The 27,701-nt window shown below is 44.8% G+C and overlaps 2 protein-coding genes and 1 long non-coding RNA gene across 3 annotated transcripts; 1 reads left to right on the forward strand and 2 right to left on the reverse strand.

The window, feature by feature from the left end:
- Positions 1 to 6,196: 6,196 nt before the first annotated feature.
- MESD (mesoderm development LRP chaperone) lies at positions 6,197 to 12,125 on the reverse strand. The gene is made up of 3 exons (XM_054642089.2): positions 11,895 to 12,125; positions 7,307 to 7,539; positions 6,197 to 6,599 (listed from the first exon to the last, which is right to left on the reverse strand). The coding sequence occupies exons 1-3, from the start codon at positions 12,087 to 12,089 to the stop codon at positions 6,335 to 6,337; spliced, it is 693 nt and encodes a 230-aa protein (XP_054498064.1). The 5' UTR covers positions 12,090 to 12,125; the 3' UTR covers positions 6,197 to 6,334.
- Positions 12,126 to 14,262: 2,137 nt separating this feature from the next.
- On the reverse strand, positions 14,263 to 20,833 carry LOC129126253 (uncharacterized). Its single transcript, XR_008535054.2, has 2 exons — positions 20,696 to 20,833; positions 14,263 to 19,200 (listed from the first exon to the last, which is right to left on the reverse strand). It is a non-coding gene; the product is annotated as an uncharacterized LOC129126253 (long non-coding RNA).
- A 765-nt stretch (positions 20,834 to 21,598) lies between these two features.
- Positions 21,599 to 24,153, forward strand: TLNRD1 (talin rod domain containing 1). Its single transcript, XM_054642196.2, has one exon. It carries the CDS (start codon positions 22,317 to 22,319, stop codon positions 23,382 to 23,384), a length of 1,068 nt encoding a protein of 355 aa, XP_054498171.1. The 5' UTR covers positions 21,599 to 22,316; the 3' UTR covers positions 23,385 to 24,153.
- The last annotated feature ends 3,548 nt before the right edge of the window (positions 24,154 to 27,701 follow it).

Genomic DNA, 27,701 nt, shown 5'->3' on the forward strand with positions numbered 1-27,701 from the left:
GGGGCTGTTTTGCCGCCCCCTTCTGAGCACAGGATGGGGAGGGATGTGTACAAAGCGGGGCTGCAGCCACACCTTTCCTCCTTCACAGAACTCCCTCAGGAGCTGCTCCCTGCACTGCTCCCTCAGCGTGGAGCTGAACCCAGCCCGAACCTCACTGAATAACCCCAACAAGAACACGGCAGCGAGAGCTGCAGCACTCTGCAAAGGGAAAAAAAAATCTATTCACAATTTCACCGTGTAAGGCTCAGCTGGAGTATCTCAGCACTGTCAGGACATGGGAAGGGGCCTGTGATAAGGGAACAGTGACAGGATTCAACAGGACATGGTCAGGAGGAAGCCCCCTACAAATAATTCTCTCTCTTTCTTTGCCAGAGGTGTAATGTGAGATCACAATGAAATTACCAGCCCCACCACGACCCCATCTCCATCTCCTGTGTTGGTGTAGGATGAGTAGCACAGGATAATGTTTCTTAAAGCACAGATACCTCACCTGAAAGCAAAGGGCCTGCCAGCTGATAGCCACACCTAAGGAAATGAGTGCAGCTCGTTTATTTCTGCTTTCCTGTAGAAAGTTCCAGTGTTCAAGTGCTACAGCTCTGTCTCTTGAACACAGATTGCTCTGATTATTACAAATCTAAAGTTGATTTTCTCATCCCAGAAAGTGAGGCTGTCCTGGCTTATCACTACTGCCAGAAATAACAACGTGGCTGAAATAATTTCAGGCCTTAGCTGGGTTATCTGAGCACTGAGCAATATGGCTTAAATGGTGATGTTGTGTGGGAACAGAGGCTCAGAGGAGTGGTGATAAAAAGAAAAGTGGTCTTGCCCTCATTAGGTTACACAGCTCATTAGTTCACAACAAACTACCTGGTACCCACATTAAAGGCAAGACAGTTGTTTTTTCAAGATCTTGTGCTCAACTGCTGTCTTAAATGCCAAAGCATTTGCATGTCTGTGCTCCCATTAAGGTCCTGGCAACTGCATCCTATTATAAGTGCAATTATCTAAAGTCCACCCAGTGATTAATATGCTGTACAGCACCTGAAAGACAGCAGCTGACTATCAAGGGTTGGCAAGGCACAGGCTATGGCTGTGGGTACAACTGGCAGGATGAATAATAAAATTCTCACATAAAAGTCTCATGTAATTTCAAATATGTACTATTTTGGACACTTCTGAAATATCATTTTAGATGAGGGGATGAAAACGGACTAATTTCTAAATATTTTGCAAAAAGAAGTTGAATGAAATGGAGTTGCAGGAAGGACAAGTTAAAAAGAATCCCAAATATACAAGATGGCCTTCAGGCATGAATTTCAGAAATAATAGCAATTGTGCCATAAATACACCTATTAAACCTTTTTGCTTATTTTTTATATAGACTTATCAAGTGCTCAACCATGATCTTGTTTTCAATACACCCTTGTATTGAAATTATTCACGTACAATTCAGTCTTCCTCACTAGAGAGAAAACTTTATATATAATAAAATTATAGTAAGATCCAGGTCAATCCTTGCACCTTGCAAGCAGATTCCAGGGCCTTGCTGTTCACCTCTTTGCAATGCACACACAGCCCTGATGACATGGAACTGCCACCAATTAAGGCAGCCGAGCTGATTTAAATGTTAATGATGTAATGAGTGCTCAGTGCTCTGGTCAGTGCCTCCCACAGAACTGCTGGGCAGGGTGCCAGCACCAAAGTCCAGCCTCTGTTCAGACAAAACTGACAATTACCTTTAAAAGAAACAGATGTGACAGGCAGTAAAGATGGGGCCACAGGTTTTTTTGAGGTACTAATAAATTATCTAAGAAAAAAGTTTGGGTTATAAACTCCATGAATTAGAGCATTTTGGTCACTCTTCTGTAAAAAACAAGGGTTTCTTCTGTCCCACTGCAACAGAGACACAACAACTCTGGAGTAAGAAAGAAAAAAGGTTCTGTTTCTGAGAAGTTGTAGCCTTTGTCCATAAGATGAGGAAAAGGCTGAAGGTCCTTTAACTGTCCCATTTTCCCCTCCCAAAATACCAATGTCTATGTCATAGCTATTTTTTCTATTATAATATTATAGTAGTAATAATAATAGTAATAGTAATAGTAATAGTAATAGTAATAGTAATAATAATAATAATAATAATTATTATTATTATTATTTTTGAACTATTTTTGAATATCACTATTTTTTGTATTATAATATTATAATGGTAATAATGATAATGATAATAATAATAATCATCATCATCATCATTACCATTATCACCATTATCACTGTTAGTTTAAATGATGGTTAACAGATCTGGTTTTCCCATCACACTGATACAATGTCACTGGTAACCCAGCCAGTATCGGCACTGGTCTGTTAAGTAGCATCACGCCAAAAAGGAGCAAAGCATTTCCCATCTGTCCGTGGCTAAAGGCTGGCACTGTGCAATGCCTGATTGTTGTGTGCTACAGCAGCTTTTTAAATGCTAATCAAAAACTGCTCTGCACAGAGCTCTCCTGCTCTGGTGTCCAACCCCCTCCACCACCTGGCCGCTGCAGGAGAAAAAATACCATCGTCCAAAAATCCCAGCGCAGTGATTTTCTTTTTTTTCCTTTCTGGTGATTTGGTACTACCTGAATTCAGTGGGATTTGTCCTGTTAAAAGGGCACAGTATAAAAGATAAAAAATAGTGATATTCAAAAAATAGTTCATTGTATCCACTCTAAGATAAAATCTTAATTTTATCTTAGAGTAAGAAGGATCAAATAGCAGGGCATGAATGGACCTAGTAGAACAGCAATCTTAATAAAGAAAAACATGACAGTACCAATGAATTAGGCATTTTAAAACCAGAACCAGAGGCATCCCCTCTACTGAGGCACAAGTTCTTTGAATTTCTATAAATATCTGATGCAATTAAAAGAAAAAAAAAAAACCTCTGGAAAAGGCAGTGTTACTCCCTGATTAAAAAAGGAAATGAGCCACAGAGAAAAGAATGGAAATAATTTATAAGTCTTACCAGAAACCCATCAAGAACAGTAGCCAAATATCAGATAAAAGCAAGTTGTTCCATAGCTTTACAAAATGGTGTTTTAATTTATGATTTCCTTTTTGGGATAAAATTGAAAGAGCTATGAAGAGTGACAGAAAAGTAGATTCTCTTAGAAGTCAAGGCTGACCTGACTGTTCAGAGAATTGCTTTGACCACTCTAAGTTAAAATCAGAAATCCTGTTATAGCTTGTGTCAGAGCAGTTTAAAGAACTCAAATCAACAAAACTCAGAATATTTTTTCCAGTATTTTATTACATAAAAAATTGATTGTCCATAGGAAATTTTTCACAAAGTGCAACCACATCCTGTGTAGCATCACTGACAAACTGTTTTTTTCTGAGTAGGACAGCTGGGTTAAAAATTTAACAGTAGCTCAGTAAAGTTAGTTCTAGCACTAGAACAGAGAAGCCACTATGCTGGGAGGAGAAAGGCAGCAGATGTTTCACTGTCGTGAAAACAGATGATTTTCCATGTACCTCTGTATAGAACTGGAAAAAAAGGAAGTAGTAAGAGCTATAATTACCACCCTACTGGTTGAAATTAGTTCTAAAGGAGGTATCTCAATGTCCTCTATGTGAAACCAAAAAATCTGTTATTGAAAGCCTGATAAGCCTCCAAAGATTTCATCTTCTGAAGTACTCATAGAACATTCCTGCACTTATGTAACTTTTTGAAGATATTTATTTTTATTTATATATATATATATATATATATATATATATATATTCATGTGTGTGATAGGGTTTGGGGTTCTTAACTCATCACCAAACATTTAGTTAGTTAACACTGTCCCAGGCCAAGTGCAACTGTCTCAAAAGACTGTACCAGTTTTAAAAGGCAATTCAGGTTATTCTTAAGTAATGAACTGTGATAGCAGAGAAAGATTGGCTGGGGTAAAGCAACCAGACTGCCATAGGACACTTACTGGTATATTTCAGTATTGGTTTAGTGTAAAGCATGAAAAAGGGAGAAGAAAAATGGAAGAGTAAAATAAATTTATTTTGTGAAGGCAGCATTTTGTGTTTTATATCAAAAAGCAACTGTCAAGTCATCACACAGATGAAAACCTAAAAAAAACCAAAGAAATAACCACCAAACACTTTGAAATTTGATTAAGCTACATGGCACAAGACTCACCTGCATTTGGCATAGGAAACTGACCCAGAAACAACCAACCAATGAAAAAAAAAGTCAATTGGCTGGGTCAATTTCAACAAAGCCCCTTTTAACTACCAAGGGGAAAGACCCAATCTACTGTAAATGTAGATTTATGAATGACTAAAGTATCCATACTCAAAAGTTGGGCTATAGCTATAGTGTAGCAATTGTTTCTCCAAGTCTCAAACCAAACCTGATCAAGAAGGACATAACATTAGGAGGAATACAAAACTGCACTTCCATGTATTTCTGATAAAAATCTGAACTGTCACCTCTATACCATAACTTTGAAAAGCAAAAACTCATTAATATTTCATTTTTATAGTTTCATCTGACCTCTGTTCTTCCCTTGAGATGAGAAGCAATACTGTTTACAGAAGGTGATGCTAGCTCAGAATATGTGACCAAATGATAAATTAGTTATGCACAAAAATTGGACTGCACAGCTCAACTGTCCAAGTATCACTGAGACTCTTCTCAACTCTGCTGCACATCTGCATTAGTAGTAGAATATAAAAACAGTTAATCCTGAAGAAAAAAAAATTAATTTTCCACTCAAACAGGTACAGGCCTGTTTAATTAAGTGAAGCTGCAAAGGTTTCTTTAATCTAAATTCATAGAAATAAAATTAAAATTAAATAAAATGAATCAACTGGAACCTTCATCAACATCATTTAGTCCTTACATACAGAAACCAAAGATGAGTTAGTCTGCCTCTTGAATACATAAGCAAATGCAGATCTATTTAAAAGGTTTTACAACTCCTCAAAACAGTAAGTTTAGTGACATCTTTTATTTTAGAACAAGGACTCAGTTACAGTTTCATACTTTTGATACTGAAGTATTCCACAAGATCAACCATTATGGTTCAATTAGGACCTTTTATCCAAGACACTTGGATTTTAGCACCTTAAAGAAAAAATAACTCCATACCAGTATTGAATGGAGACAGTTGATACTGTGCTCATCCTCTGCAAAATGATGTGGACCACACTACTCGGTGCCTTTTGTCCCTAACTGGTAGTAAGGCAGAAGGGAAACAATTCTAAGCAAAGCATTTGACTGAATACAATCTGAGTAATAATAAAACCCCCCAATTATACAAAGTATTGGCTCCCATATGTCCAACTTCATAGTATTTGAATCAAATGGTCATTTACAATCAACCTAATCAATCAGGAATCTGTACCAAGGAAAAAACACACCAAAATCTAACCAGATCAGCATCAGTAAGTGATATGTCTGACTCAAAGTTTAACTCTGTGCTATAACTAGAGCTTTTTCAAATATTTAAGCAGACCATTAAATCAGTAAACCAAATTAACTTCAGAGCTAGGTGGTTTTTCTCCCAGCTCACTGCCTGAGTAACAGGGCACAAGGAACAGGTGCTTCCACAGGCACAGTCTTTTAGCAGCAGGAGCAACCTGAGTGCCCTGGATTCATCTTCACTTTTCACCCTGACACTGCTCGTGCAGGTGCTACAGTTCCATTCACTTCTGCAGGGCACAGAGTGTCCCTCCTGCACAGATCTGGAGTGCATGAGCAGAGTTCCTACCTAGGGCCCATCACACTCCTAAACACAGATTTCCTGGGACACAACGGGTTGAGTTTATTTTAAACAAACAGGCAGATTAACCAAACATGTCCTAAACTTTGTCATTTCAGGCATCTTTGGCCACTATTCTTTGCTACTTTGGGCAGTTTTGTACCAACTATGTGTATCAAGCCATCATCCAAGAGAATCTTTTCACACTGCACTTGGCTCTCAGCAGCTGTGAATCCATGATTTGCACACCCAAGATGGACACAGCTACTACAGATGAACATCAGCATATTCTGAGACCATAATTCTTCTTTGCCACTTAAATTAAGTTTGTGATGTTAGACACACAGATTTGTATGCTAGTTTTAAACAACAACAAAAGCATAAAAAATTACAAACTAAAGCAGTCAATTGCTGCCATGAAGCATTACCTTTCCTGTAACTAAACAAATGGTCAACAGCAAGGAGTAAACTGGTGAATTTCAACATAAATTTAAACTTCAGTAGTCTCTGCTTCCTTCCTCCCCAAAACCCAGGACTCAATAGCAGATTCCCTTCAAGGAGCAGCAGAGCAGGATTCAGTCTGGGCACCGTGGCTGTCATAGCTCCTCTCTCTGGTTGGTTGCTCGGTTGTCCTCTTTGACGCCGTTGGATTTCTTCTCTGTGTCTTTTTTCTTCTTTGCTTTTTCAGGTTTTGTTTTGTTTTTCACTTTCTCATTTCCATCTGCTCCTTTGCCAGGATAGACCTGACCTTCCAGAGTAACATCTGCACACCTTTCCTGACTGATCAGGAAGTCTTTGATCTCCCAGGCATAGCCACCATCCCGCAGCATGAAGATGGCGCGGTTGGAGCCAACAATAAACCTACAGGAAAAATCCACATTTTTTTCAGTTAACTCTGTGCTTTTCAAACACTCCAGCATCTTAAACAGTCCTCCATGACTGAGGCACGTGTTTAAGAGCAAGAAGCTGGTCTAGTTGTTGCCTGGGGATGGGGACAAGAGAACAATCTTCTGTGACATTTAGAATAAAATGTATGAAGGCTATCAATAAGTAACCAAGGAAGTAAGAATAAGGAAATAAATTTAGAACTAATTTGGCACTATGAAAAATCCACTAATGAGCATTAAATTTGCTATATACACTTATTGCAAGCCTTCTCAGCCTCAATGCAAGAGCACTTCTGTTTCAAAATTATGCTCTCTCTCTCAGAGAGAAAAAAGAGTCAAATTTTTTAAAAGGGGAACAAAAAGCCTTTTGGGGTGACAAGTCTCCAGAGTGTGATGTTTTCCATCAGGCACATAGAGGCAAACTACTGCAGCTAGAACTGATAAATAGCTGAACCATAGTGAGATAAAAAGAACTGGGGCTATACGCACACGCACACAGTGCACGAGCATTGAAGAGGTTTGTGTACCACACCACAAATTTTGTCACAACTGACAAAGAAAACAGAAACAGCAATGGATGATGGAGATGGAGAACAGCAAAGGATGAACAGCTGAAAAGGTTTTCAGGAAGAAAGAAAGGGTTCTGCAAAGGCAAGAACTTTATCCTTGTGCACAGCTCACCTTTGCACGTCGTAGTTTGCGTTGAAGAGGCTGCCCTGCCACAAGCTGGTGATTTCTTCTGTCTCCTTTTCTGTTGGATCTCCTGACACTGTGACAAACATCATCAAAGTCTTCCCCTTCTTTGTCAGCTTCAGGATGCTTTCAGGCTTGCCTGGATCTATTTTTGAGAAATCTATAGGTGCTGGAGGCCTCTTGTGTTCAGGGAGATCTCCCTCTTCAATGTCATCATCTTTCTGTTTTGAAAACGACAAGGAAGCTTTAAACTCAACTGTTCCACAAATATATTTTGGGTCTTTTTTTTTCTAATTCCTCTTTGTTTACAGAATAACTGTACTTTGATAAAATATTTTTAGCTGAATGATGGAGATTGTGAAACCAAAAGGAATAGTGACTGTTGTTTCAAGATACTTCACCAAGAGTGCTCTTTCCATTTATAACCCTCCCCTGAAAATGCTGCATTTTCATACTGACAGGTGGAATCTCATTTTATCACATACTGAGAAATATTTCAGCCTTAAGGCTAATTCAATACAATTCCACCTATGAAACTCGTAAAATGGTATTTTTTTTTCTTCAGTTTCACAAATATTTATTATGCATGCAAGATGAAATGGGAAAGTTGCAATAAAAAGCCTCATACACACATATATGAAAAAAACTTCATCTGATACTGCTTTCAGAGGTCAAAACTCAGTTCTGGGAATCATGTGATTGCTTGAGAATTTAAGTTCCCTTACTTTGTGTCTTTAAACAATTAAACCCACAAGAATTCAGATCTTCTGTGTGCTTATGCCACAGAAAGACTTTGATTAAAGGTTTCATGACTTTTCTAATGCACAGATGCAGCTCACAGCCTGACAACATAATCACCCAGAATAAATCACTACCACAGAAAAGAAAAAAATTAACCTCTTGGTGCTTCTGCTGAGGCTGACAGCTATTTAAATATTTGGAAAGGCACAATCCAACTGCTGCCCCCTAAAACAGCTCACAACTGTGAGCTGAATATGGTGACAACTTACAATAAGCCAGAACCTGGTTTCTGTAACAGCAAACTTTAAAGTTTATGCACTGCAGAACAGAAGCTGTAAGAGGCCTAAATTTTATCCTTTCTTTCCTTACTAATTATGTATTTGTTTCAATTTTGCAAGACTGAAACATGCTTCAAGTAGTTCACACGCCTTGAAATTTCTGAAATGAGTGAACTGGGAGGAAAGGAGAACCCAAGAAAGTCCCTGCCACCACTAAGTGAGAACATTAATCTTACAGGAGAGAATGGTCAAATTGGTAAAGTACAGTGAAAATACAAAATCTTGTGTGATTGACTGAATTTTTCTCCACAATTAAAAGAAGCTTAAGTCTGGTTTGACAAGAGCAAAGCCAGCTTATTCCACAGTTTTGAAGGAAAAAGGCAGAAAGAAACATTTCCAAATACTCTGTATGAAATACAGAAACTGACTTTGGATTTAGTGACAACATGAGCTACTAACATGTATTACCTATTTTTTTCCTAACTATTCAACTAAATGCTCCTGAAGTTGTATTCTTTCACTTTGAATGGAAATATTATCAGAAGATGCCAAGAGCTCCCCTAGATGGCATCTATTTTCTTATTTCCTGTACAAAATGTCATGCAGCTGTGCTTAAAGCTATCTAAAAGGAAAAAAGTGAAGGAGAAGTGTAAGCTTTTGCTTTGAAAAGTCTAGCAGACTGTCCTGGTTTAGGGCAAACTTGGGAGGAAACTTCCAAAGGGGTCCCTCTAGAAAGCAGATTCAAGTGGCCTCTCTCTCTCTACTGGTTTGGGAAAAGATTTTTTTGGAGAAAAGTGGGAAAAACCTTTATTTAAGAAGCAAGAGTACTCACAAGCATAAAAAAATAATAATATTAAACAATAAAACCTCTCGTTGTTCTAAGAGATGGCAAGTTCAGAAAGTCCTTTCTGTGGGGTGTGGCTCAGCTCAGTCTCCTCTCAGTCCCTCCTGCACTGGAATGCAGTGTCCCAGGCCTGGAGGGCCTCAGCTCCAGTGTTTCCCTGGGTTTTCAGTCCAGAGCAGGGCAAATCAGTTTGAAGAAAAAGAGAAGCCACAGTCCAGGGAACTTCTCTGCCTCAGCTAGCTAAAAACTAACTGAGAGCAAAGGAGAGCTCTGTCCTGTCCATGCTGTCTGTGAGAAGGAAGGCTGAAGCTCTTATCTCTGTGTTTTTGAATACAGCCACCTCAGACATCCCACTGCTTCTCCTTCTCCCCCCCCCTTCACTCTCACCTAGCTTTAAGGTGTTTATTTCTGGGCTAAACAGATGAATGGGGATTCAACTCAGCATCATGAAGTCACCCCAGGACACAGACTCACTCACTCACCTAAAGAGTAATATGAGGTTCCAGAAGAAAAGCATTATATAGACACAGGAAAAACTGCATATTCCTTCACTTGCTCCTCTCCTCAGCTCCCATTTTCAGAAATTTCTCATAAATGCCCTGCATTTTGATTTTTAAAAACATTAGAACATTATCTCACTTAATTGCTTTGCCTATTCAATGATCAGAGTCAAGCCTGAGAAACCCTGAGCTTGTAACAGTAATGAACTATTTAAAGCACTTGACATTTCAATAACTAAGAGTCCTCCAGCCCAGATTCTCAGTTCTGTGTCCAGGTCCCCAGGACTCCAGGCTTCAGGAGAGTCCCTTTCCATGAGGAAAATCCCTTGGTGGCTTCCTCCAAGCTCCAGCTGTGCGACTGAGCTGCTGAAGCACCTCTGCCTCTTGGCCCTGTTGCCCATCCCTGTTTTCCACCAGATCACCCTGGTGGATCAGCAGGCAGTCATGCACAGGGTGCAAGGGGCAGCACGAGACCCTGTGCAGAGGTGGCTGCTCCTGCTGGGAAAGCTGCTGCAGCCACACACTCAGCCTTGTGGCTGAACCCAAGCATGTCACAACCAGCATCCTCCAATGGTTTTAGACTAATTGCCATGGAAATAAAAAACTTTGGAGTAATTTCATTCAGTTGAAAGTACTGACATTTGATTCTGTACAGATCACTCCTGTGTCCCTCATTCCCAAGCGCAGTTCCTGCTCTTACCCGAATTCAGTGGCCCCTTTGTTTCTCATCCCACTCCATGAAGTGCACTCGTGCCCTTTCTTCTGCTCCACCACCCCCTCAAGCCTTTCATGTTCCCTGTGTGTCCTGACTCCCACCTATGGCAAAATGCCCTGCAGCTGACCATCCCAGGAGACCAAACAACCCCAGCTGTTGAGCTCAGTCCCTGCTCTGCTCCATGTGCCTCTCCCCAGGGATGCCCCCAGCCCCAGCAGTGACTCCCCAGCTGCTCTGCCACATCTGCATTTGTGCAGCACACCATGACCTGCATCAGGGACCTGCTCCATAGCCTCCTGACCTGCCCACTAGGGCTGGAGCAAAATACACAGTCAATAGTTCAACAGCATCAAGAGCCCCCTTTCAGCCATCTCATTAATAAGAGATGCTTACCTTTTAAGGTTTTTTTTTTTCCTACAAGGCCAAATTTGGTTCAAGTTGGGCAATATGAAGCCTTGATTTTTTTGGAAGCTGGGCCTGTTGGGTCCTTGGCTGATACCACTACCAGAAAAGTGAACTTTGAACCTTTTATTGATTTTATTTAAAATTTTAACTCAATTTTATAAGAACCTCCCTTCCTAAAGGGATATATGGAGTAACAATCCATGGGATGAACAAGTCCATAACCTGCCAACCAGGACCAAGGCAGGCATCCATACTTCCTGTTACTTTATCTATAATTCACATATAAAACACACTTCACCTTGGCTTACAGCTGCAACTAGTGCTACATAAAACAGAAGTTTTCTCTCTATTATTTCTTTCAGGGTTTTTTGCAAAATATTCCAGGAAAAAACCTCATGGGAAAGAATAAATGGCAGTGAGGAGTGCTCTGGCATTTATCAGAAGATGATGGAACATAACATAGGGAAAAGAACCTAACAGTGGCATGACAACCACATGGAGAAGAGAGTGATGGGAAACCGCCAAGGAAAGTTAAGGCAGCGGGCTGATAAGGATGCAGGCGACGAGAGAGAGCTGGAATTAGAAGTTGTTACTATGAGGAAAGATAGGAAAGAAACACCAAACCAAAACAACGTATCTACCCCGTGAACGTGAAATTAATATTCCTTCCGGTATCCACCCCTCGGTCATACAATGTGTATCGCTCAATACTTGGAAAAAAACAGACTTTTCAGCCAGACGAGGCTGCTGGCAGGCACCGAGCACCGGGCTGGGTGCTGGGGCTCTGGGAAGGCGGGACAGGGCCAACCGGGCAGGGCAGGGCAGGCTGAGGGCCGCTCGCCCGACTTTGAAACCCCCACACACGGACCCGGAGCCTCGGAGGAAGGAACACAGCACCGGCCACCCTCCACCAGGCTCGGGGATCCCTCCCGCCCGGTCCCGACCAGGCCCGGGGATTCCCCGCTGCCCGGGACCGGGCAGAGCGGCCGCTGCCCCGCGGAGCTGCCCCGGCCCGGCCCCGCCGCCCCCCGGCACCGCGGCGTTCCCTCCGCGTGCTGCGGGCGGACACCGCCGGCCCCGGCGCCTCCCGCACCTCCCACTGCTCCAGCAGCCGGGCCATGTCCGCGTCGTTGTAGTCCCGAATGTCCTTCTTCTTGGGCGGCCGCTTCCCCTCGGAGCCGCCGGTCGCGGCCGCCGCGCTCAGACACAGCGCCAGGGCCAGCAGCGCCCAGCCCGCGGCCGCCGCCATCTTCTGCCGCTCCCGGGAAGGCGGCCCCGGCTCCCTCATGGGCGGGGGCAGCGCGGCCGGGCCGGGAGGAGGAGCTGGAACGGGAGCGGGGCGGATCGGGCCGGGAGGAGGGGCTGGAAGGGCAGCGGAGCGATCGGGCCGGGAGGCGGAGTGGAAGGGCAGCGGGGCGGATCGGGCCGGGAGGCGGAGTGGAAGGGCAGCGGGGCGGGATGGAGCGGGCCGGGAGGAGGAGCTGGACGGGCGGATCGGGCCGGGTCCCCGGAGCGACCGAGGCTGCCGGGCACTGCCGGGACTGACGGCACTGCCGGGACTGACGGCACTGCCGGGGCTGACGGCACTGCCGGGGCTGCCGGGCACTGCCGGCTCCCCCGCCGCCTCCCCCGTGCCGCTGTCCCCGCACCAAGCCCCGCTCCAGGCGGAGCAGCCCCGGTGCGGTCCTGCAGGGCCCGGGCAGGGAGTGAACGCTGGGCACTGAAAGGATAAAACGAGTAAATAAATGATGGGCCCAGCGCCTGGCATCTAAACTATGTGGTTGCTTCTTGTTTTTTTAAAAAAAACAGGATGAAAAGTATCTGGGTTTGCTGATCTGGGCCCATTGCATGAGCCTTCTGATTTTGACTACTGTCTCAGCAATATTAGGGTTCTAAAAGAAAACTATTAAAATTAATGCTGTTTGCTACTAAAATACAACTCCACAACATCTGACCACCACAACAACGTATAAGATACGGGTTTTTCTTTGTACAGAGTGTTTTTCCAACATCTAAACCAAATAACATTCATGGATGTCTGCACAGCCTTATTTCACTCCAATCTTAATTTTTTCCTCATGGTAGCATTTTAACTACAAATAGTACAATCTTCTCTTCTACCTTTCACCTTGGATTCCAGCAAGTTTAAACTTGGGAATTCAAGGAAGCATCACTGTTATTGCTGCTGGTAGATATTAATTGCAGTCAGGCTGATTAGTGAAGAGGCTGCTTTTCTATTTCAGTATTGAAGGTAGATCAGGTTCAGAGCAGAGGAACCAATTCTGTTGAGAGAACTCTTCAACCCCAATTCTGTTACTGTATCAGAGAATGCTGTAATCATAGAATGGTTTGGGTTGGAAGGGACTTTAAGGATCATTAGTTTCAACCCCAGATGGTCCAGTTCTGGTCATGTAATGAACCAGGAACCCACTGCCTTTATGGGCAAGGTGTGCACATGGAAAACAAAAGCAGTGAGGAGGCAGAGGTGTGGGTTTGAGGGGCTCTCCAAAGTCTGGCTGACTCTTGAAGTGAGCGGACTCTGCAGGGCCACGTAGCTGGAGAACACCAGGGAGACACGGCACCTGAAGGAGCAGCTTGCCAAGCACATGAACCATGAGAAACAGCAGAGGAGGATGTGGGATCCAAGATTTCAGCACCCCCAGAACCAACCAGCCTGGGCTGCAGCCTCCATGTGTTTTATAACATTTCAGACACGCTGCCAGTGCCTGAGGAACAGGAAGCAGCCCAGAGCTATTCGTGGAGCTTGTTAAATGTACATAACTGAAACAGGGTTTAGACAAGTACTTCTCACAGAGCTGTCCAATACCAGAGCCACTAATGAGCACATTTGCTCGGTGATCTCTCATTAAATATAATGAACATCAGGTATACTATATCAGATTGCTGTGATTAATGAGGTTTTACTAAAATAGGTTTCTGCTAACTTTTGTTATTACTGGACCGTGCATACATTCACTGGAAAAAAAAAAAGAAGATTCTATCTTGGAATGCTGGACTTGCAGTGTAAAATATTTTCCTTGAATTTCTACTAGGAAATATTTTCTTCAATTCTGTTTTTTCTTGTTAGAACAAACCAAGCCAACTTACTTTCTTTAATATCTGAGACTATGTTCAGATATGGATCTCAAAAGTAACCTGTTTCCCTTTGGTAGGTGAACAAGTCGTTCAGTACGCCCAGCACTGCACCAACAAAACGATACATTTCATTGTCGTGCCAATAAAAGCTTTAATTTGAAAAGGAGGTAGTTTTCATGCTTGGCTCTGACTTTGCAACTACCTCTGTTCAGGCAAAATTCTGTGTCTGGGAAGACTCGTTCAAGTCTGCTGCTTGTAGGGTCAGCTGCAGGACAAACACCTGCTCAGCCCCTGCTCACCGCTCTTCCTCTCTGCCGTGCAAGAAACAAACACAATGCAGCACATACCACTGACAGCAGCAAATCAAATTGCATTCTCTTTTTATTGAAGCACAATATGTTTTGATCAGATCATCTACTGAATCATGCCAATATGCTTTTTATAGCTTAAGCATTTTCACATTTCCTAACGGTTTTTATAGTCCTAGCAGCTAACACTATTAGGATTGCAATACAGAATATCAGAGAATACTTTCATTGCAGATTGTGAGGGTAAGGTAGTAAATACTTTACCTTGTAGCCAGAAGTCCCATCTAGTCATGCCAGGGAAGGTCTCAAACAGTGACTGTTGTTTTTGCTTCTGCAGAACTCAAGTTTAATTAGTATTATCTTTAATTATAAAGTTATATCTTACCAGAAAGGCAAATCTGCCTTCCCTTGTAAACTGTTTTTCTTATTGAGCAGGCCTGGGTCAAGCTGTAATATGGGAGGATTCAGGATGTTCTAAATTTCTGTTAATGAAGTTTTAAATTCTCTCTTTTTTTCCCATTTTTGGAACTATATTTGTGCAAAATGTATTTTCCATACCATTCTTTCTTATGAGTTGGGAGAAAAATGTGAATTTTTACCTGCCAAAAGCTCTCTCAAGTCTTAGCTGGTGATGGAGTTTAATATGCAATTTTCTATTTTAAAGTGGATTCCTATTTGTCACATTTTACTTTTCTTTGCAAATACAGTGCAGTAGAACCTTAAAGCTTGTTCCTTGACAATCCTAGGAATTAAACCTTAGAAAGAACAGAGAACTTGACTTCATTAAGGAAAAGGCAGTGCCTGCCTTCTTGGAAGGACATACGGACAATTAAGACAGAACATCAGTCCTAGAGCATGCAGAAGGGAGAATGACCATGCAAGGGCTGCCTGCTATCAGCATTTGCTATGTCTGGAAGAATCAATTCATTTCAAGAACTCTTCTGGCACAGAAGGATGTTTAATAGAAGCTCACATGAATTAAGTCTTGTGCAAGGCAGCCTTGCAGTGGTAATTTTGGATGCAAGTTCTGAGATGTCCCAGCATTCAGCATATTCTTCCCTGTTTAAAAGCACTATCCTACATCTTACAGAATGTCAGGCTATTATGAGTTATTTGCAGTAAAACAATCAAAATTATTGTTTTCATAGGTCAAATTATCTCAAGTACCTTAAATGTTCCCCTGCAGAGAGAATCTAATGCCCGAGCTGTCATGCACAGACAGTGCATTTGTTAATCCAACCCCCTGAATTTACTCACAGGCAGAATAAAACTTGAAGAATCAGACCTGAACATGTTATCTTTAAAAACAAGAAAATGTCTAAGATAAAAAGCAGCACAGCAAGCAGAATATGCTGTCATCTAGAGCGTGAACATTTGAATAATTCAGAATAATTTCAGTCCTCAATTTAATTTCATGCATAAGACAAGCACACTTACTTGCCATGTATTAAAAGAACACAAATTTTTGTTCCACAGCTAGTCAGATCTTGAATTCCTGGATCCAATTTGAAAAACTAAGTCTTTAATTCAAAATTTTCCCAGATTAACTATGGTGATTCTGACATGAAATTCTAATTCAAGTACTAACCTTGAAATTCAGATTCTGACTTGAGCTTTGAACATAAAATAAATATTTACCCTGAATTTGTGTTATCCTGTGAACATGCATTTTATAAATTCAAATTCATTGATGGGATGGAGATGCCTGATAAATGACATCACAGCTTTGTGTCATTGCCTCCTGCTCAGGGCTGGGGAGGGGGTATGCTGCCTGTCTACTCAACTGCATTAAAACTATACAGTGTGATCCCTAAATTCAGAAACACCACAGAATGTTCTTCTTAGTACTCATCTTACTGCAAGATTTGCTACAAATCTGTGCTGGTTAAAACTATGTACTGGTTACACAATTTAAAGTTACCCTATTAAGAAAAGAATTACATTAAATCAATGTCAAAGAAGATTTATACAGCTCCCACAGGAATTCCATTTATAGTCTAATTTTCAGAATCTAAATGAAATTAATTTTGTAGTCCCAATTTCATTTTAGGTTTACAGGTCAGTTTTGGCACCTACATCTAATGTAAGTAATACATTACATGAACTTCAGATGAATTAGAGGTGCTAGGCTTAAACTGTTAATGATCAGCAGCCCTGCTCAGAGAACACAGAGAGAGGCACAATGAGAGCAGTGTAGGACCAGAGACTCCTGTGAAAACATCTATTAAACTTCTCTCACAATACATTAAAAGAGGGCAGGGAGGGGAGAAACCCAAACCCTTCTGTAGAGTGTTACAGCTGCAGGACAGAACATACAACCAAAAGTGCAATTCAGGAAGGGTGGAGCCCTTGCACATTTTGTTCAAAATACCATGTTCTCCTTTGATCTCAAAAAAACCCAGATGTAAGAGTCTAAGGGAGGGTCTTGGAGTCCTGTTTGTGCTGGACCACTGTAACCAGCAGCATTTGGCATTCTTGCATTGAGTGCTCCTGAGTCTCAAGGCTACAAAGCTGCCTCTGGCCCTTCTCACCTGCTCCAGGGAGGGAGAAGGGACACAAGGAGCTGCACGGCACCTCCTGGGCACCAGCCTTGAGACACACGAGGTGCAGGAGAGATCTCTGTGTGCAAATGGCAGGCAAGAACAAGAAGCAAAAAGCCATTATTGGCTGTATTCACGTGAAATATGGCACAGCTGTCCATTCAGTGCAAGAGGAGCTTTGTAGCTGCATTTTCCTTTTCATAAATACGTGTCTCTTTTCCAGGTTGATGTATTAAATATCCATGGTAACAGCAGGGGACAACCAATTGATTATATACAGCAAGTGGTGAAAACAGTGCAATAAATAATGAATAAAAGGACAACAAAAGAAAAACCTCTTTTGCTGTATTACCTTTCAGTTGAGAAACAGGAACTGACCAGCATCCCACTACTGGGATGTTTACATTAATGTTGTTTACATAATAAATTTGTTCTTACCTTTGATACTGTGGTTTTGACTATGCCACATTAAAAAAAGAAAAAACACAAATAACCAGAACATCAGAACACCGGATTAATTAAACCTGTATGTGAAAGCCCACCCTATCCTAAAACCTATTTATTTATAGACAAAAGAAACAAAACCTGTGACTGTGTTTGCACTTTGCTGTCTCAAGTGCCTGGTTAACTGTTCCTCCAGATCTGTGTTTTTGGCTACAAGCAGACCAGTTCTCAGGTTGCATCCCTGAGAGTGCATCGACCATGGCCACCTCTGCAGACCCGAGACAGACCCAGACCTCACAGTTTAATCTCTCATGAAGTAATGGCTGTAAGCACTGACCACAAAACACTTACTCAGCACCAAAGCATTTAGGACAAAATAGATCTTAAGAACAATAAGCTGGTCATTCTTGGAAACTTGCCTTTCCTTCCATGTGACTTACACTGCTGCAGAGAGGAAGGCCCATCTTCATCCACCCTCTTCTGCAAACTCTGCCTTGGTATTGGAAGTATTTCTTCCATCAGTCCCTGCCAACTTTATCCTCCTATGATTTTCAGTTTACAGCCTGACAAACCAGCTGCATCCCTCAGAACTGGAGCTATCATTCCTGTAATTACCACCTCATGGGTTTTGTCACATACAGCTGACACAGGGGAACCACTGAATTGCCTTTTATTCCTTCATCAGCTAGCTCCCTATTAGGTTAGATCAATACATCTATACAGGAAAGTAATATAAAGAAGTACAACCCACCATATAGTAACTTCCTCTCACCCACCTGGCCACATACAGTGCTCATGAAATTATTACAACTTGGTATTCTTCAGCTATTACTCAACAGTGGCTACACTGGCAAAAATCAATTCCTCCTTCACAATAAAATATTTTACTAAGCAATAAAAGGGCCAAGTCCTTTCAGACGATTCAGGAAAGAAGACTTCAGCCTCCAGATTCTGTTGTACTAAGCACAATGCAAAATAAAGATCAATGTGACAAAAGAAGAGCTCATACAAGTAAGCCAATCTTCTGTACACTACTAAGCCACATTAAAAAGCCTTTTAATCCCTTGTATCTGACAATGCCTGCTGGTTTGAACCCCAGAGAGTTAATTCATTCAGACTCTGTCAGCGAAATCTTTTCAAGGCCAAACATGGCCACCTGATTGTCACATCATCCAAGTTTTTATACCAATTCAGTGAGCTGCCCAAGCCCTGTGGATCACTTTTGCACTGAAATAAATGGGTATGAACACACCCTCCTTGAAAGAGATGTGCAGAAGAGCTTTGAAGGAAATACCCACCCAAACATCACTGGGTACACGTCTCCTCCTCAATCACAGAGATGCATGTGCTGGCACTTTAAAGCAAGCACCTTGCTCAGGTTACCAGCCCAGGAGAATCCACCTCCAAGGCTGCCTTTTAGAATGAGACTGCATGTTCGTGGGAAACACAGACTAAAAGGGAATCCAGCTAGGCCAGGTGTACCTAGGCAGCAACCCTACAGTCTGTAGGATGGATCTAACAGGCACCTGCTCCAGGAAAAGCCACTTGCATGGTAAAAATTACTAATGAAGGTGGTATTTTTGACATTATTTTTTCAAAAAGCAAAAGCCAAGTTACTCTTCCTCAAACATTTAATATGCAGAATAACTAAACACCCAGGGCTACTATGGGAGGACAATGGCATTTGGCAAGACTTCCTTGGACACTGTCCACATGCAACACCTACTACAGGACAAAAATTACCAGCTTTGCCCCTGGCTAATGCCAAGGCAGATAAGGACTGGATCAGTCTTGAGGATGGGTTATAAGAGCTAGAAAAAAAATTTGCTTTATATTGTAGCAGTTACTAAGAGCTCTGGTCAGGAACTGCCATGGTTAAGGCCCAACTGGGTTTCTGTGGAGGGAGGCTGGTGGAGGAGGCACTGCAGGACCTGTCCAAACCAAGGATCTCTCCCCTTTGTCCTTGGGGAATGGCACAAATCACACAGAGCATCATGGCAGGCAGCAGCATCTAAAAATGGAAAAGATTATTAGGTCATGTAACACCTCTTCTAGCCAGGGATGAGACCTACGTTTTCTAAAATGAAATCTTTCAAACCCTAATTAAATGTAGTCAATCCTCATTAAAGATAAACTAGGTTAATATTTATGAGAGACATTCCTTGCGCTGCATACTATCTAACCTCATTTAAGGATGTATCTGGAAATACTTTGAAATACAGTTCAGCTGGCTTCTTCTGCCCATTGATTTTTATTTTTCAGAGCATTCTGAAATCATTCCTATTTATACTTTTGAACACAAGTTGCTGGCAGTAAGCCAAAATTGTTTAGTCCCAAACCATGACCTTCCTTGAAACTGCTATAATCTGACTCAAGTAAACAGAATTTCCCTCATACTGTTTTTGTGAGGAGGGATGGGTGGAGAACTGCCCTATTTTTGACACACCCATAGACCAGAATCTACCCCTTTCCTCAAGCCTTGCTTTATGGCAAGGGCTTCCCCTGCCCCCCAATACATTCACCCTGTTAACCCCCCACTTTCACATCTGTGTTCGTCCTGCTCACATCCTGCTCTACAAGGAGAAGGCCAAAGGTTCCTCTAGCTAGTGGCTAAGAATATGTGAAAATAAACTTGTCTGAAGCTCTTCAAAGGTATGGAATCCATTTGGTGGGCTCTGTTTGTGCCAGGATATTGTTGGAGCTGACCTGCAACTGCAAGTGAGGAATCTGGTTCAATTTCCATTTATTTCAAGGTCACTTATACCCCTGCAGCAGTAGGAATGTAGCAGGATGTTAACTGTGAATTGGGACAAATGTACTTCTGGAGCTCTGTAACCTGCTAAAAGCATTGTAAATGCCTAGAATTAAGGGGCTGACTTAAAAAAGAGAATTCTTATTGAAAGGTGCAAAATAAAGTTATTATTTAGCAGCGGCTTAAGGTACAGCAAAAGACGTAACAAATGTAGGATGTGGTTTCAACATGGGTTTTGATTAATCAGAATTATATTGATGCAGATACTGTGCAACAGGACAGAACCTGATGTGTGCCTCAGGTTTACTGAGCCTAACATCTTGCTTTTGACAAGAATCATCTCAAAAAGTTCTCGGTGTGCTGCAGAATGGAAACAGATCAGAGGAAGTCTTTGTAGAGCTTTCAGTACACAGCAGTGTCAGTAGGTTTACATTTTCCCTGCTGAAGTCTAATAAACAGTAACCAGTGTTCAAAAACAGCGACAGAAACGGGGGAGCAACAGACCAAATTCGTCTTCATTGGTTTAAAATCTGGGTCAAGGCCTGTGCTGAGAGCAGTATTTCTGTGTAAAGGAAGCTGCGGCAGTTGCCCATCCCGCGTTTCCAGCACTCCGGACGGCCAGCCCGGCCCGGGTACCGGAGCCCCGCGGGATGAGCCAGGCGGGTCCGAGCCGCGCTGCCTCGGGCTCTGCCCCTCGGTGCCGCTTCTGCCACCCGGACCGGGCCGGCAGCTCCGAGCGGAACGCCGCACTCACCTGGCGGGCTGCCCGGGGCAGGGGCCGGCCGGGGAGCGGCACCCGGGCCGGGGCGGCTCCTCGCTCTCCGGTATCCGACTGCTCCGTGCGCCCCGGGCCGCGCTGTCCGGCTGCCTCTCGCCTTCCTCCCAGCGGCCTCTCCCTCGGGCACCCCCGCTGTTTGTTTATTGGCGGAGCCCCTCCGGAGCCCCGCGCGGCGGGGACGGGGCAGCGGCGGCGGCGGGCGGGCGGTGCCGGCGCTGCTGCCCCCTCCGCCTGGGAGGAGCGAGCGGCGGCGGGCGCGGAGCGGCGGCGGGGGGAGGGCAGGATTTAAACGAAGGGCGGTGACACCGCACAAAAGATTTCGATAGGCTCAAGTGAGGTTACAGCAAAGGCAGCGGGGCGGGGGAGCTCCCCCGGAGCCGTGCAGCGTCTGGCTGGCAGCGCCGTCGCAGCCGCCGCTTCCCAGTAGTTTGTCTGAAAGCCTGAGAAAGGGAATTTAAACGAAGATTTCCTGCCCCTCTTTTTTTTTTTTTTCTCTTTTTCTTTTTTTTTTTTTTTTTTTTCCTCCCTGGGAGTTGGCCGCTCAGCCGGGGAAGATGGCAGGAGGAGCGCAAGGCCGGGCGGGTCGCAGCATCCGCGGCTGCAGCCCGCGGCCACCACCCTTGTTTGCGGGAAGAGCCTAAGTTGGTGCGGCGGCGGCCACCGCGGGAGCCGGCGAGGAGGGCCCGGGGCGCAGGGGATGGACGGCGGCGGCGGGGAGCGAGCGCGCAGCGGCCGCGTGAATGATCGCGGCAGGAAGGAGTGAGGCAGCGGCAAAGGAAGGGGAACGGATCCGCCCGCCCGGCCCAGCACCCGGATCCGGTGGAGCTTTTTTTTTTTTTTACCCCCTCCTCTCTTTCTTCTTTTTTTTTTTTTTTTTTTCCTTCCCCCCACGGTCCCCCGCGTCCCGGCTCCCCGCCGTGCCCCTCTCCCCTCCCGGGCCGGCTCCCCGCGGGTGCGCGGCGGGGCCGTGCGGGGCGGGCGGGCCACACCCTCCGCGGCGCTTCCTGCGAGCCGGGGCCGCGGCGGGCGCCGGGGGCGGCACATGGTGCGCAGCCGCCGCCCCTCCGGCCCCTGCGAGCTGCGCCCGGCGGGCGCTCCCCGAGCGGAGGCGCCGGGGGCGCGGTAGCAACTTGGAGGGCTGCGCCCCTGCCCCAACTCCGCGCGGCGGCGGAGCGTCCCTGAGGTACCGCGTCCGGTAAAGGGAACTTCGCGCAGGATCCCGCAGCCGGGGAGCCGGACGAGACGGTGGAAGGAAGGCGAGCCAGCGTGCGAGAAGGAAAGGAGAAAAAAAATTACGTATTTTTAGCTAAAGGATGCCAGACCGGGGCCCGGGGGCGCCCGGCGAGCGCCGCCCCGCCGCGGGAGCGCCGTAGGAGCGGAGGCTGGCGCCGGAGCGGGGCGGGCGCCCCGGCCGAGCTCGCTCCCCGAGCAGCGGCAGCCCCGGCGCCCAGAGCCTTTTCTTGCCTCCCGGCGATTAATGGAATGATGTTGCGGAAAAGGCAGAGCGATCCTGCCGGGCTCAGTCGGGACTGCTCGGGCGGCGGCGGAGGCGGCAGCAGCGGGGTAGCGAGCGGCATGCGAGTGCCCCCCCGGCGCTATGGCTAGCGGTGGCTCCGGCAAGTCCAGCAGCGAGGTCTCCGGCGGCGGCATCCCCAGCAGCAGCTCCCTGCAGAGGAAGAAGCTCATCTCTATCTGCGACCACTGCAAGATCAAGATGCAACTGGTGGCCGATCTGCTTCTGCTGTCGAGCGAGACCAGGCCGGTGAACACCGAGAGTCTGTCTGTCTTCGGTGAGTCCTTTGAGAAGTGCAGGGACACGATCATTGCCAGGACCAAAGGACTCTCCATCTTGACCCATGACGTCCAGAGCCAGCTCAACATGGGACGCTTCGGGGAGGTGGGAGAAAGCCTGATGGAGATGGGGGAGCTGGTGGTCTCCCTGACCGAGTGCTCTGCCCATGCTGCCTACCTGGCTGCAGTGGAGACTCCGGGGGCCCAGCCTGCCATGCCTGGCTTGGTGGATCGCTACAAGGTGACCCGATGTAGGCATGAGGTGGAGCACGGCTGCGGGGTCTTGAAGACCACCCCTTTGGCAGATATGAGCCCTCAGCTCCTGCTGGAGGTTTCTCAGAACATGTCCAAGAACTTGAAATTCCTGACAGACGCCTGCGTGCTGGCCAGTGAGAAATCCAAGGATAAATTTGCTAAGGAGCAGTTCAAACTCAGCGTCAAATGTATGAGCACCAGCGCCTCTGCCCTCTTGGCCTGTGTCAAGGAGGTCAAGACCTCGCCCAGCGAGCTGACCAGGAACCGGTGCGTCTTGTTCAGTGGACCTTTGGTGCAGTCTGTCTATGCTCTGGTGGGCTTTGCCACTGAGCCCCAGTTTTTGGGTAAAGCTGCCACCATTAATCCAGAGGGCAAAGCTGTGCAAACTGCCATCCTAGGAGGAGCCATGAGTGTGGTATCTGCTTGTGTGCTCCTGACCCAATGCCTCAGGGATATAGCCCAACACCCCGAAAGTAGCACCAAAATGAGCGATTACAGGGAACGGTTGAGGAACTCAGCTTGCGCCGTCTCGGATGGCTGCAACCTGCTATCTCAGGCACTAAGAGAAAGATCTTCACCCAGGACTTTACCGCCAGTGAACTCCAATTCTGTGAATTAACCCCCACATCTTCTGTTTAGATCCCAGTCATTGCTAAAGGAAAATAATATCCCACCTCCTCACCCCTTTTTTGTATACCAAAGAATTTGCTTGGATGAGCCCAATCCTTTGATTTCATGTGGTGAAGAAGCAGAACGTATTCAAACTATATGTACTAATAAAGGTAGCCAGTTTTGGCTTCTTTTTATTTTACTTTAAAGTTAAGCAAGTATCTGCAGATAAAATTTTCCTTTATTCAACAAGGTCTTCACACAAGTGGTAAAACTGTTTCAAAGTTTTTTATATTTGGGGAGGTGGGGGTATCTTAGAAAAAGGAGAAAAAAAAGAGCTTTAATCGCGCTGGGTGCGGTTTTTAAAGTTTGTCTTGTCTTGTCTTCCGAAATTTCCCTTCTAAATTTTGCTGTTCGGTTGTGCAGGAAAAAGGTTACCTCAGTTCTAACTCATTTAAAAAAATGAAAAAACCCAACAACACATAGATGATGGATGTAGCTACTATTTTGTTTGTTTTTGTTTTGTATGACTTTTTTTTATTTTGCATCAAGTGTTAGGTTAGAAGTGCATTTGGTGTGTAGGAGTGGAAGGACTGGAGGTTGTGATTATGTTTTCCCTGTGTTGATTTCCAAACTGGGGGAAAAGCTACTGTGAGTGTTTAAACAAACAAACAAAATTACACTATAACAAAAGTGATTTTTAATTTTTTTCCAATGTCAGTTTTTATCTTGCATGTACTGGAGTATTTATTTCATCTATTAAAATGTTATGTTTCTCAGATGCTTTTCTGTGAATCTTTTAATACTTGAATAATTGAACAACTAGGCCTGTTTGTATTGTATGTCATTTCCCCCAGGGAATGGGTGGTACAAACGTAACTGTAAGTTCTAGACAGCAGCATACAGGCTTCAGTTCAGTTCTTTTATTTTCATAAATACTGTCCCTCTCCCAGTACTAGCACACAGAGCTGCTCCAGTTGTGTCTGTGGGCAGCTGGGCAGTGCTGCATACACTGGGATTGCTGTGCACTGGGACTGCTCTGCAGAGCACTGGTGCTTGCTGCAGCAGGGCACAGCCTGGCTTTGTCTTCAGCAGCATTCGGTGTTACCTTTGGAGAAGGTTTTGTATTTTAATTCTTGCAGGTGTTGTGGGCCATCTGTGTGTTAAATCTATGAGTTTCAGTATGATTTCTTAAAAAACTTTGCTGGTTAGCCTGGTGTGTGCCATATGTCTTCTTGGGATTGTGAAGGTTTGCTGGAGTGGGTACTTGAATTCCTCAGAGGTTAGTGTTGGAGCTCCTCAGTAGAGATTTCTGTCACAGCAGTTTGAGTTTGATGTTGCAGATTACAGGAGACCATGGCTACCTTTTGAGGTGCAGCCGACCTCCAGTTGAATTCCTTGGGAGGTGTGAGTGGAGCTTCGTGCATACTGCAGTAGTTCCCAGAGCTGCAGTGATGAATGTTGTCAGCCTGGTCTTTGTGGCCCTGTGAGATCTGTTGCCTTCTATATGTTCTGTTAAACATAAGAGCAAATCTTCGGGAAAGGAGGTTTTGTTTCTCTGTCCTGCTCCATTGCATAATTGGGTTTTTTAATAGGTCTGCAGATCGAACCATGTTGAAAGCTATTGGCACCTTAAAATGTTACTGTGGCTTAAACCTCAACAAATACTGTCCTGTTTATTCCTTTGAAGAAGGAGACCTTTGGGCTTTGGGTATGGAATGGACCTGGAGTAGTGAAAGGTCTTTGTTTTATAGCATTATTGTTTCTCTTGCATATGATGCTTTTACTTAAGTGGAGTGAACCATTACTGGGTAGTGGACAGACACAGCTGTTGGAGGACATAAAAACTATATCTGTATCTTCAAGGTTAGAGAGAGATAATTCCTTAAGTACAGTGGACCTCTGTGTTAGGTTTTGTTTACATTTAAATGGAACTTTTCTGACTTCACTGAATTGTATGAACAATTCTTTGCCATAATCAGCCCAAGCTGCACTCCTGCAGGGTGTGATGTTCTTGCCATGCAGTGAGTGCTGCAGAGGTACGGCTGCCCACAGCTGTGTGGTGAAGTATACAAGTCCTCCCACTTCCATACTTCACCACATAGAACACAGAGGTTCTAATTATTTATTATTCTTATTATTATTCTAATTATTTCTTTTAATAAACAAACCTATGCACACAGTGTTCTAACTTTGACTGGGATGCCTGCACAGGTATTTGCTAAGGGGCTCTCAGATGTGCACACACAAACCTTTTCCCATCATAGGGCAGGAGCAGCTGTAGGAGTCGGGATGGACTTGCAGGAGGCCAAGGCCATCTCCAGGGAGGTCCTGTGTGTCTGTGCTGGGTGCAGTCTCTGCCCAGGGAGGGTCCTGTGTGTCTGTGCTGGGTGCATTCTCTGCCAGGGAGGTCCTGTGTGTGTGTGTTGGGTGCACTCTCTGCCCAGGGAGGTCCTGTGTGTCTGTGCTGGGTGCATTCTCTGCCCAGGGAGGTCCTGTGTGTCTGTGCTGGGCGCAGTCTCTGCTCAGGGAGGGTCCTGTGTGTCTGTGCTGGGCGCAGTCTCTGCTCAGGGAGGTCCTGTGTGTCTGTGCTGGGTGCAGTCTCTGCCCAGGGAGGCCCTGTGTGTCTGTGCTGGGTGCAGTCTCTGCTCAGGGAGGTCCTGTGGCTCTGTGCTGGGTGCACTCTCTGCTCAGGGAGGTCCTGTGTGTCTGTGCTGGGTGCAGTCTCTGCCCAGGGAGGTCCTGTGTGTCTGTGCTGGGTGCACTCTCTGCCCAGGGAGGGTCCTGTGTGTCTGTGCTGGGTGCAGTCTCTGCTCAGGGAGGGTCCTGTGTGTCTGTGCTGGGTGCACTCTCTGCTCAGGGAGGGTCCTGTGTGTCTGTGCTGGGTGCACTCTCTGCCCAGGGAGGTCCTGTGGCTCTGTGCTGGGTGCAGTCTCTGCTCAGCTCTCCTTTGCATCTCCTCCCTCGCGTGTCTCCTCCGTGGGAGCAGAGGCACCTCCCCAGTGCCTGTTTCTCCTTTTCTTTCCGCCGGGGCTCTGGGGAAGGAGGAAAAGGGGCAGTGTTCACTCAGGATGTGCTATCTGCTGCCGCAGACAGGAGGTGAGCAGCCCGCCCCACCCTTCCTGTGCAGGATGCCGGTGGGGCAGGATCCGTGCGGGACGTGCAGGGATGGGGCCGGGAGCTGCAGGCACAGCCACAGCAGCATCCTTCAGCTCCAGGTACGGTCACCTCCATGGTGAGGCCTCCTCCTGCCAGATACAAACCAGAGAATTCTGAAGGGCAGCTCTGCAGCACGTCTGACAAAAAACCAGGAATGTCCCACTGGCTCTTTTGATGTTCCTACTTATTAGTTTTTGGTGCTGCTGAACTAATTAGATCCTTTTTGATTCATTTATACATTATTGAGATTATATGGATCACAGTACAGCCTCCTTATTACCTCTGCATATGAAAGGCTCTGTATTATTAACGATGATAACGCTGATTTTTGTTGTGGTAAGATCTTGTTTGAAGTGGTTTAGTGCAATTTTTGTTTTAACAAGGTTACTGTAGATTCTTCCTCCCCTTTCTTATTATATTTTTAAGTGAGGTACATGCATACATATGTAAATAAGTACGTATCTTCTTTTTCTTTTTATAATACTGAAATAAACCAGACTGCCCTAGGTGTCCCTTTGCTTTTGAGCTGTCTGAGTTCAGGAAAGATTCAGTTTTATAAATAAAGTGGGAAACGTAGCCAGGCCATGATTTTTTAACAGGCTGATAAAAATACATATACACAAATAGTAAATTCACCAAAGTAACTTCCTGTAACGTTTTAAAACAATAGTAATTTTAACAGTTCAAAATGTTCAATCATTTCTTTTGAGAGTACAGCTTGCACAAAGGGAGGCATGCACTGCACCATGTCCTCAGCTCAACACTCTATCTGTCAAAATCTGCTACTCATGTAATTAGCACAGCAAAGTTGAAAAAAACCAAGAGTTTTGGTGCCAACAAGCACAACTTAGACATTGTGGCATTTTTCTGAGCTGAAAAAAGTGGGGTCCCACTACTAAGTGCAAATATATGTATCTTTTAAATGCTGTAGTGCCACATTTATAGACTTAATGTACATTGTGATAATTTATTTGGAATCTGTTCCTATAGAATGTTAATTCTGACACAGGACATTAGTTCAGGAGGTAGATTCATGCTTACTTTGCACTCTCTGGGCCAGAAGAAATACAAAATGGATGAGTTTTCAGGGTGCACTTGCAGGGCCCATCGAGGTCAGTGATTATCACTTGGCACCATACTTAGGCCCCTGCTCCCAAATCTTCCTCAC

Source organism: Agelaius phoeniceus, chromosome 13 (assembly GCF_051311805.1).
Source record: "Agelaius phoeniceus isolate bAgePho1 chromosome 13, bAgePho1.hap1, whole genome shotgun sequence".
NCBI lineage: Eukaryota > Metazoa > Chordata > Aves > Passeriformes > Icteridae > Agelaius > Agelaius phoeniceus.

Bases quoted from the DNA above. Each gene is read 5' to 3' on its own strand.
- MESD (XM_054642089.2), bottom strand. From the start codon at position 12,089: ATGAGGGAGCCGGGGCCGCCTTCCCGGGAGCGGCAGAAGATGGCGGCG. The intron at 7,540-11,894 runs GTGCGGGAGGCG...TTTTCAAAACAG, and splicing joins GGCTGCTGGAGCAGTGGGAG to AAAGATGATGACATTGAAGA. The intron at 6,600-7,306 runs GTGAGCTGTGCA...TTTTTCCTGTAG, and splicing joins GCAAACTACGACGTGCAAAG to GTTTATTGTTGGCTCCAACC.
- TLNRD1 (XM_054642196.2), top strand. From the start codon at position 22,317: ATGGCTAGCGGTGGCTCCGGCAAGTCCAGCAGCGAGGTCTCCGGCGGC.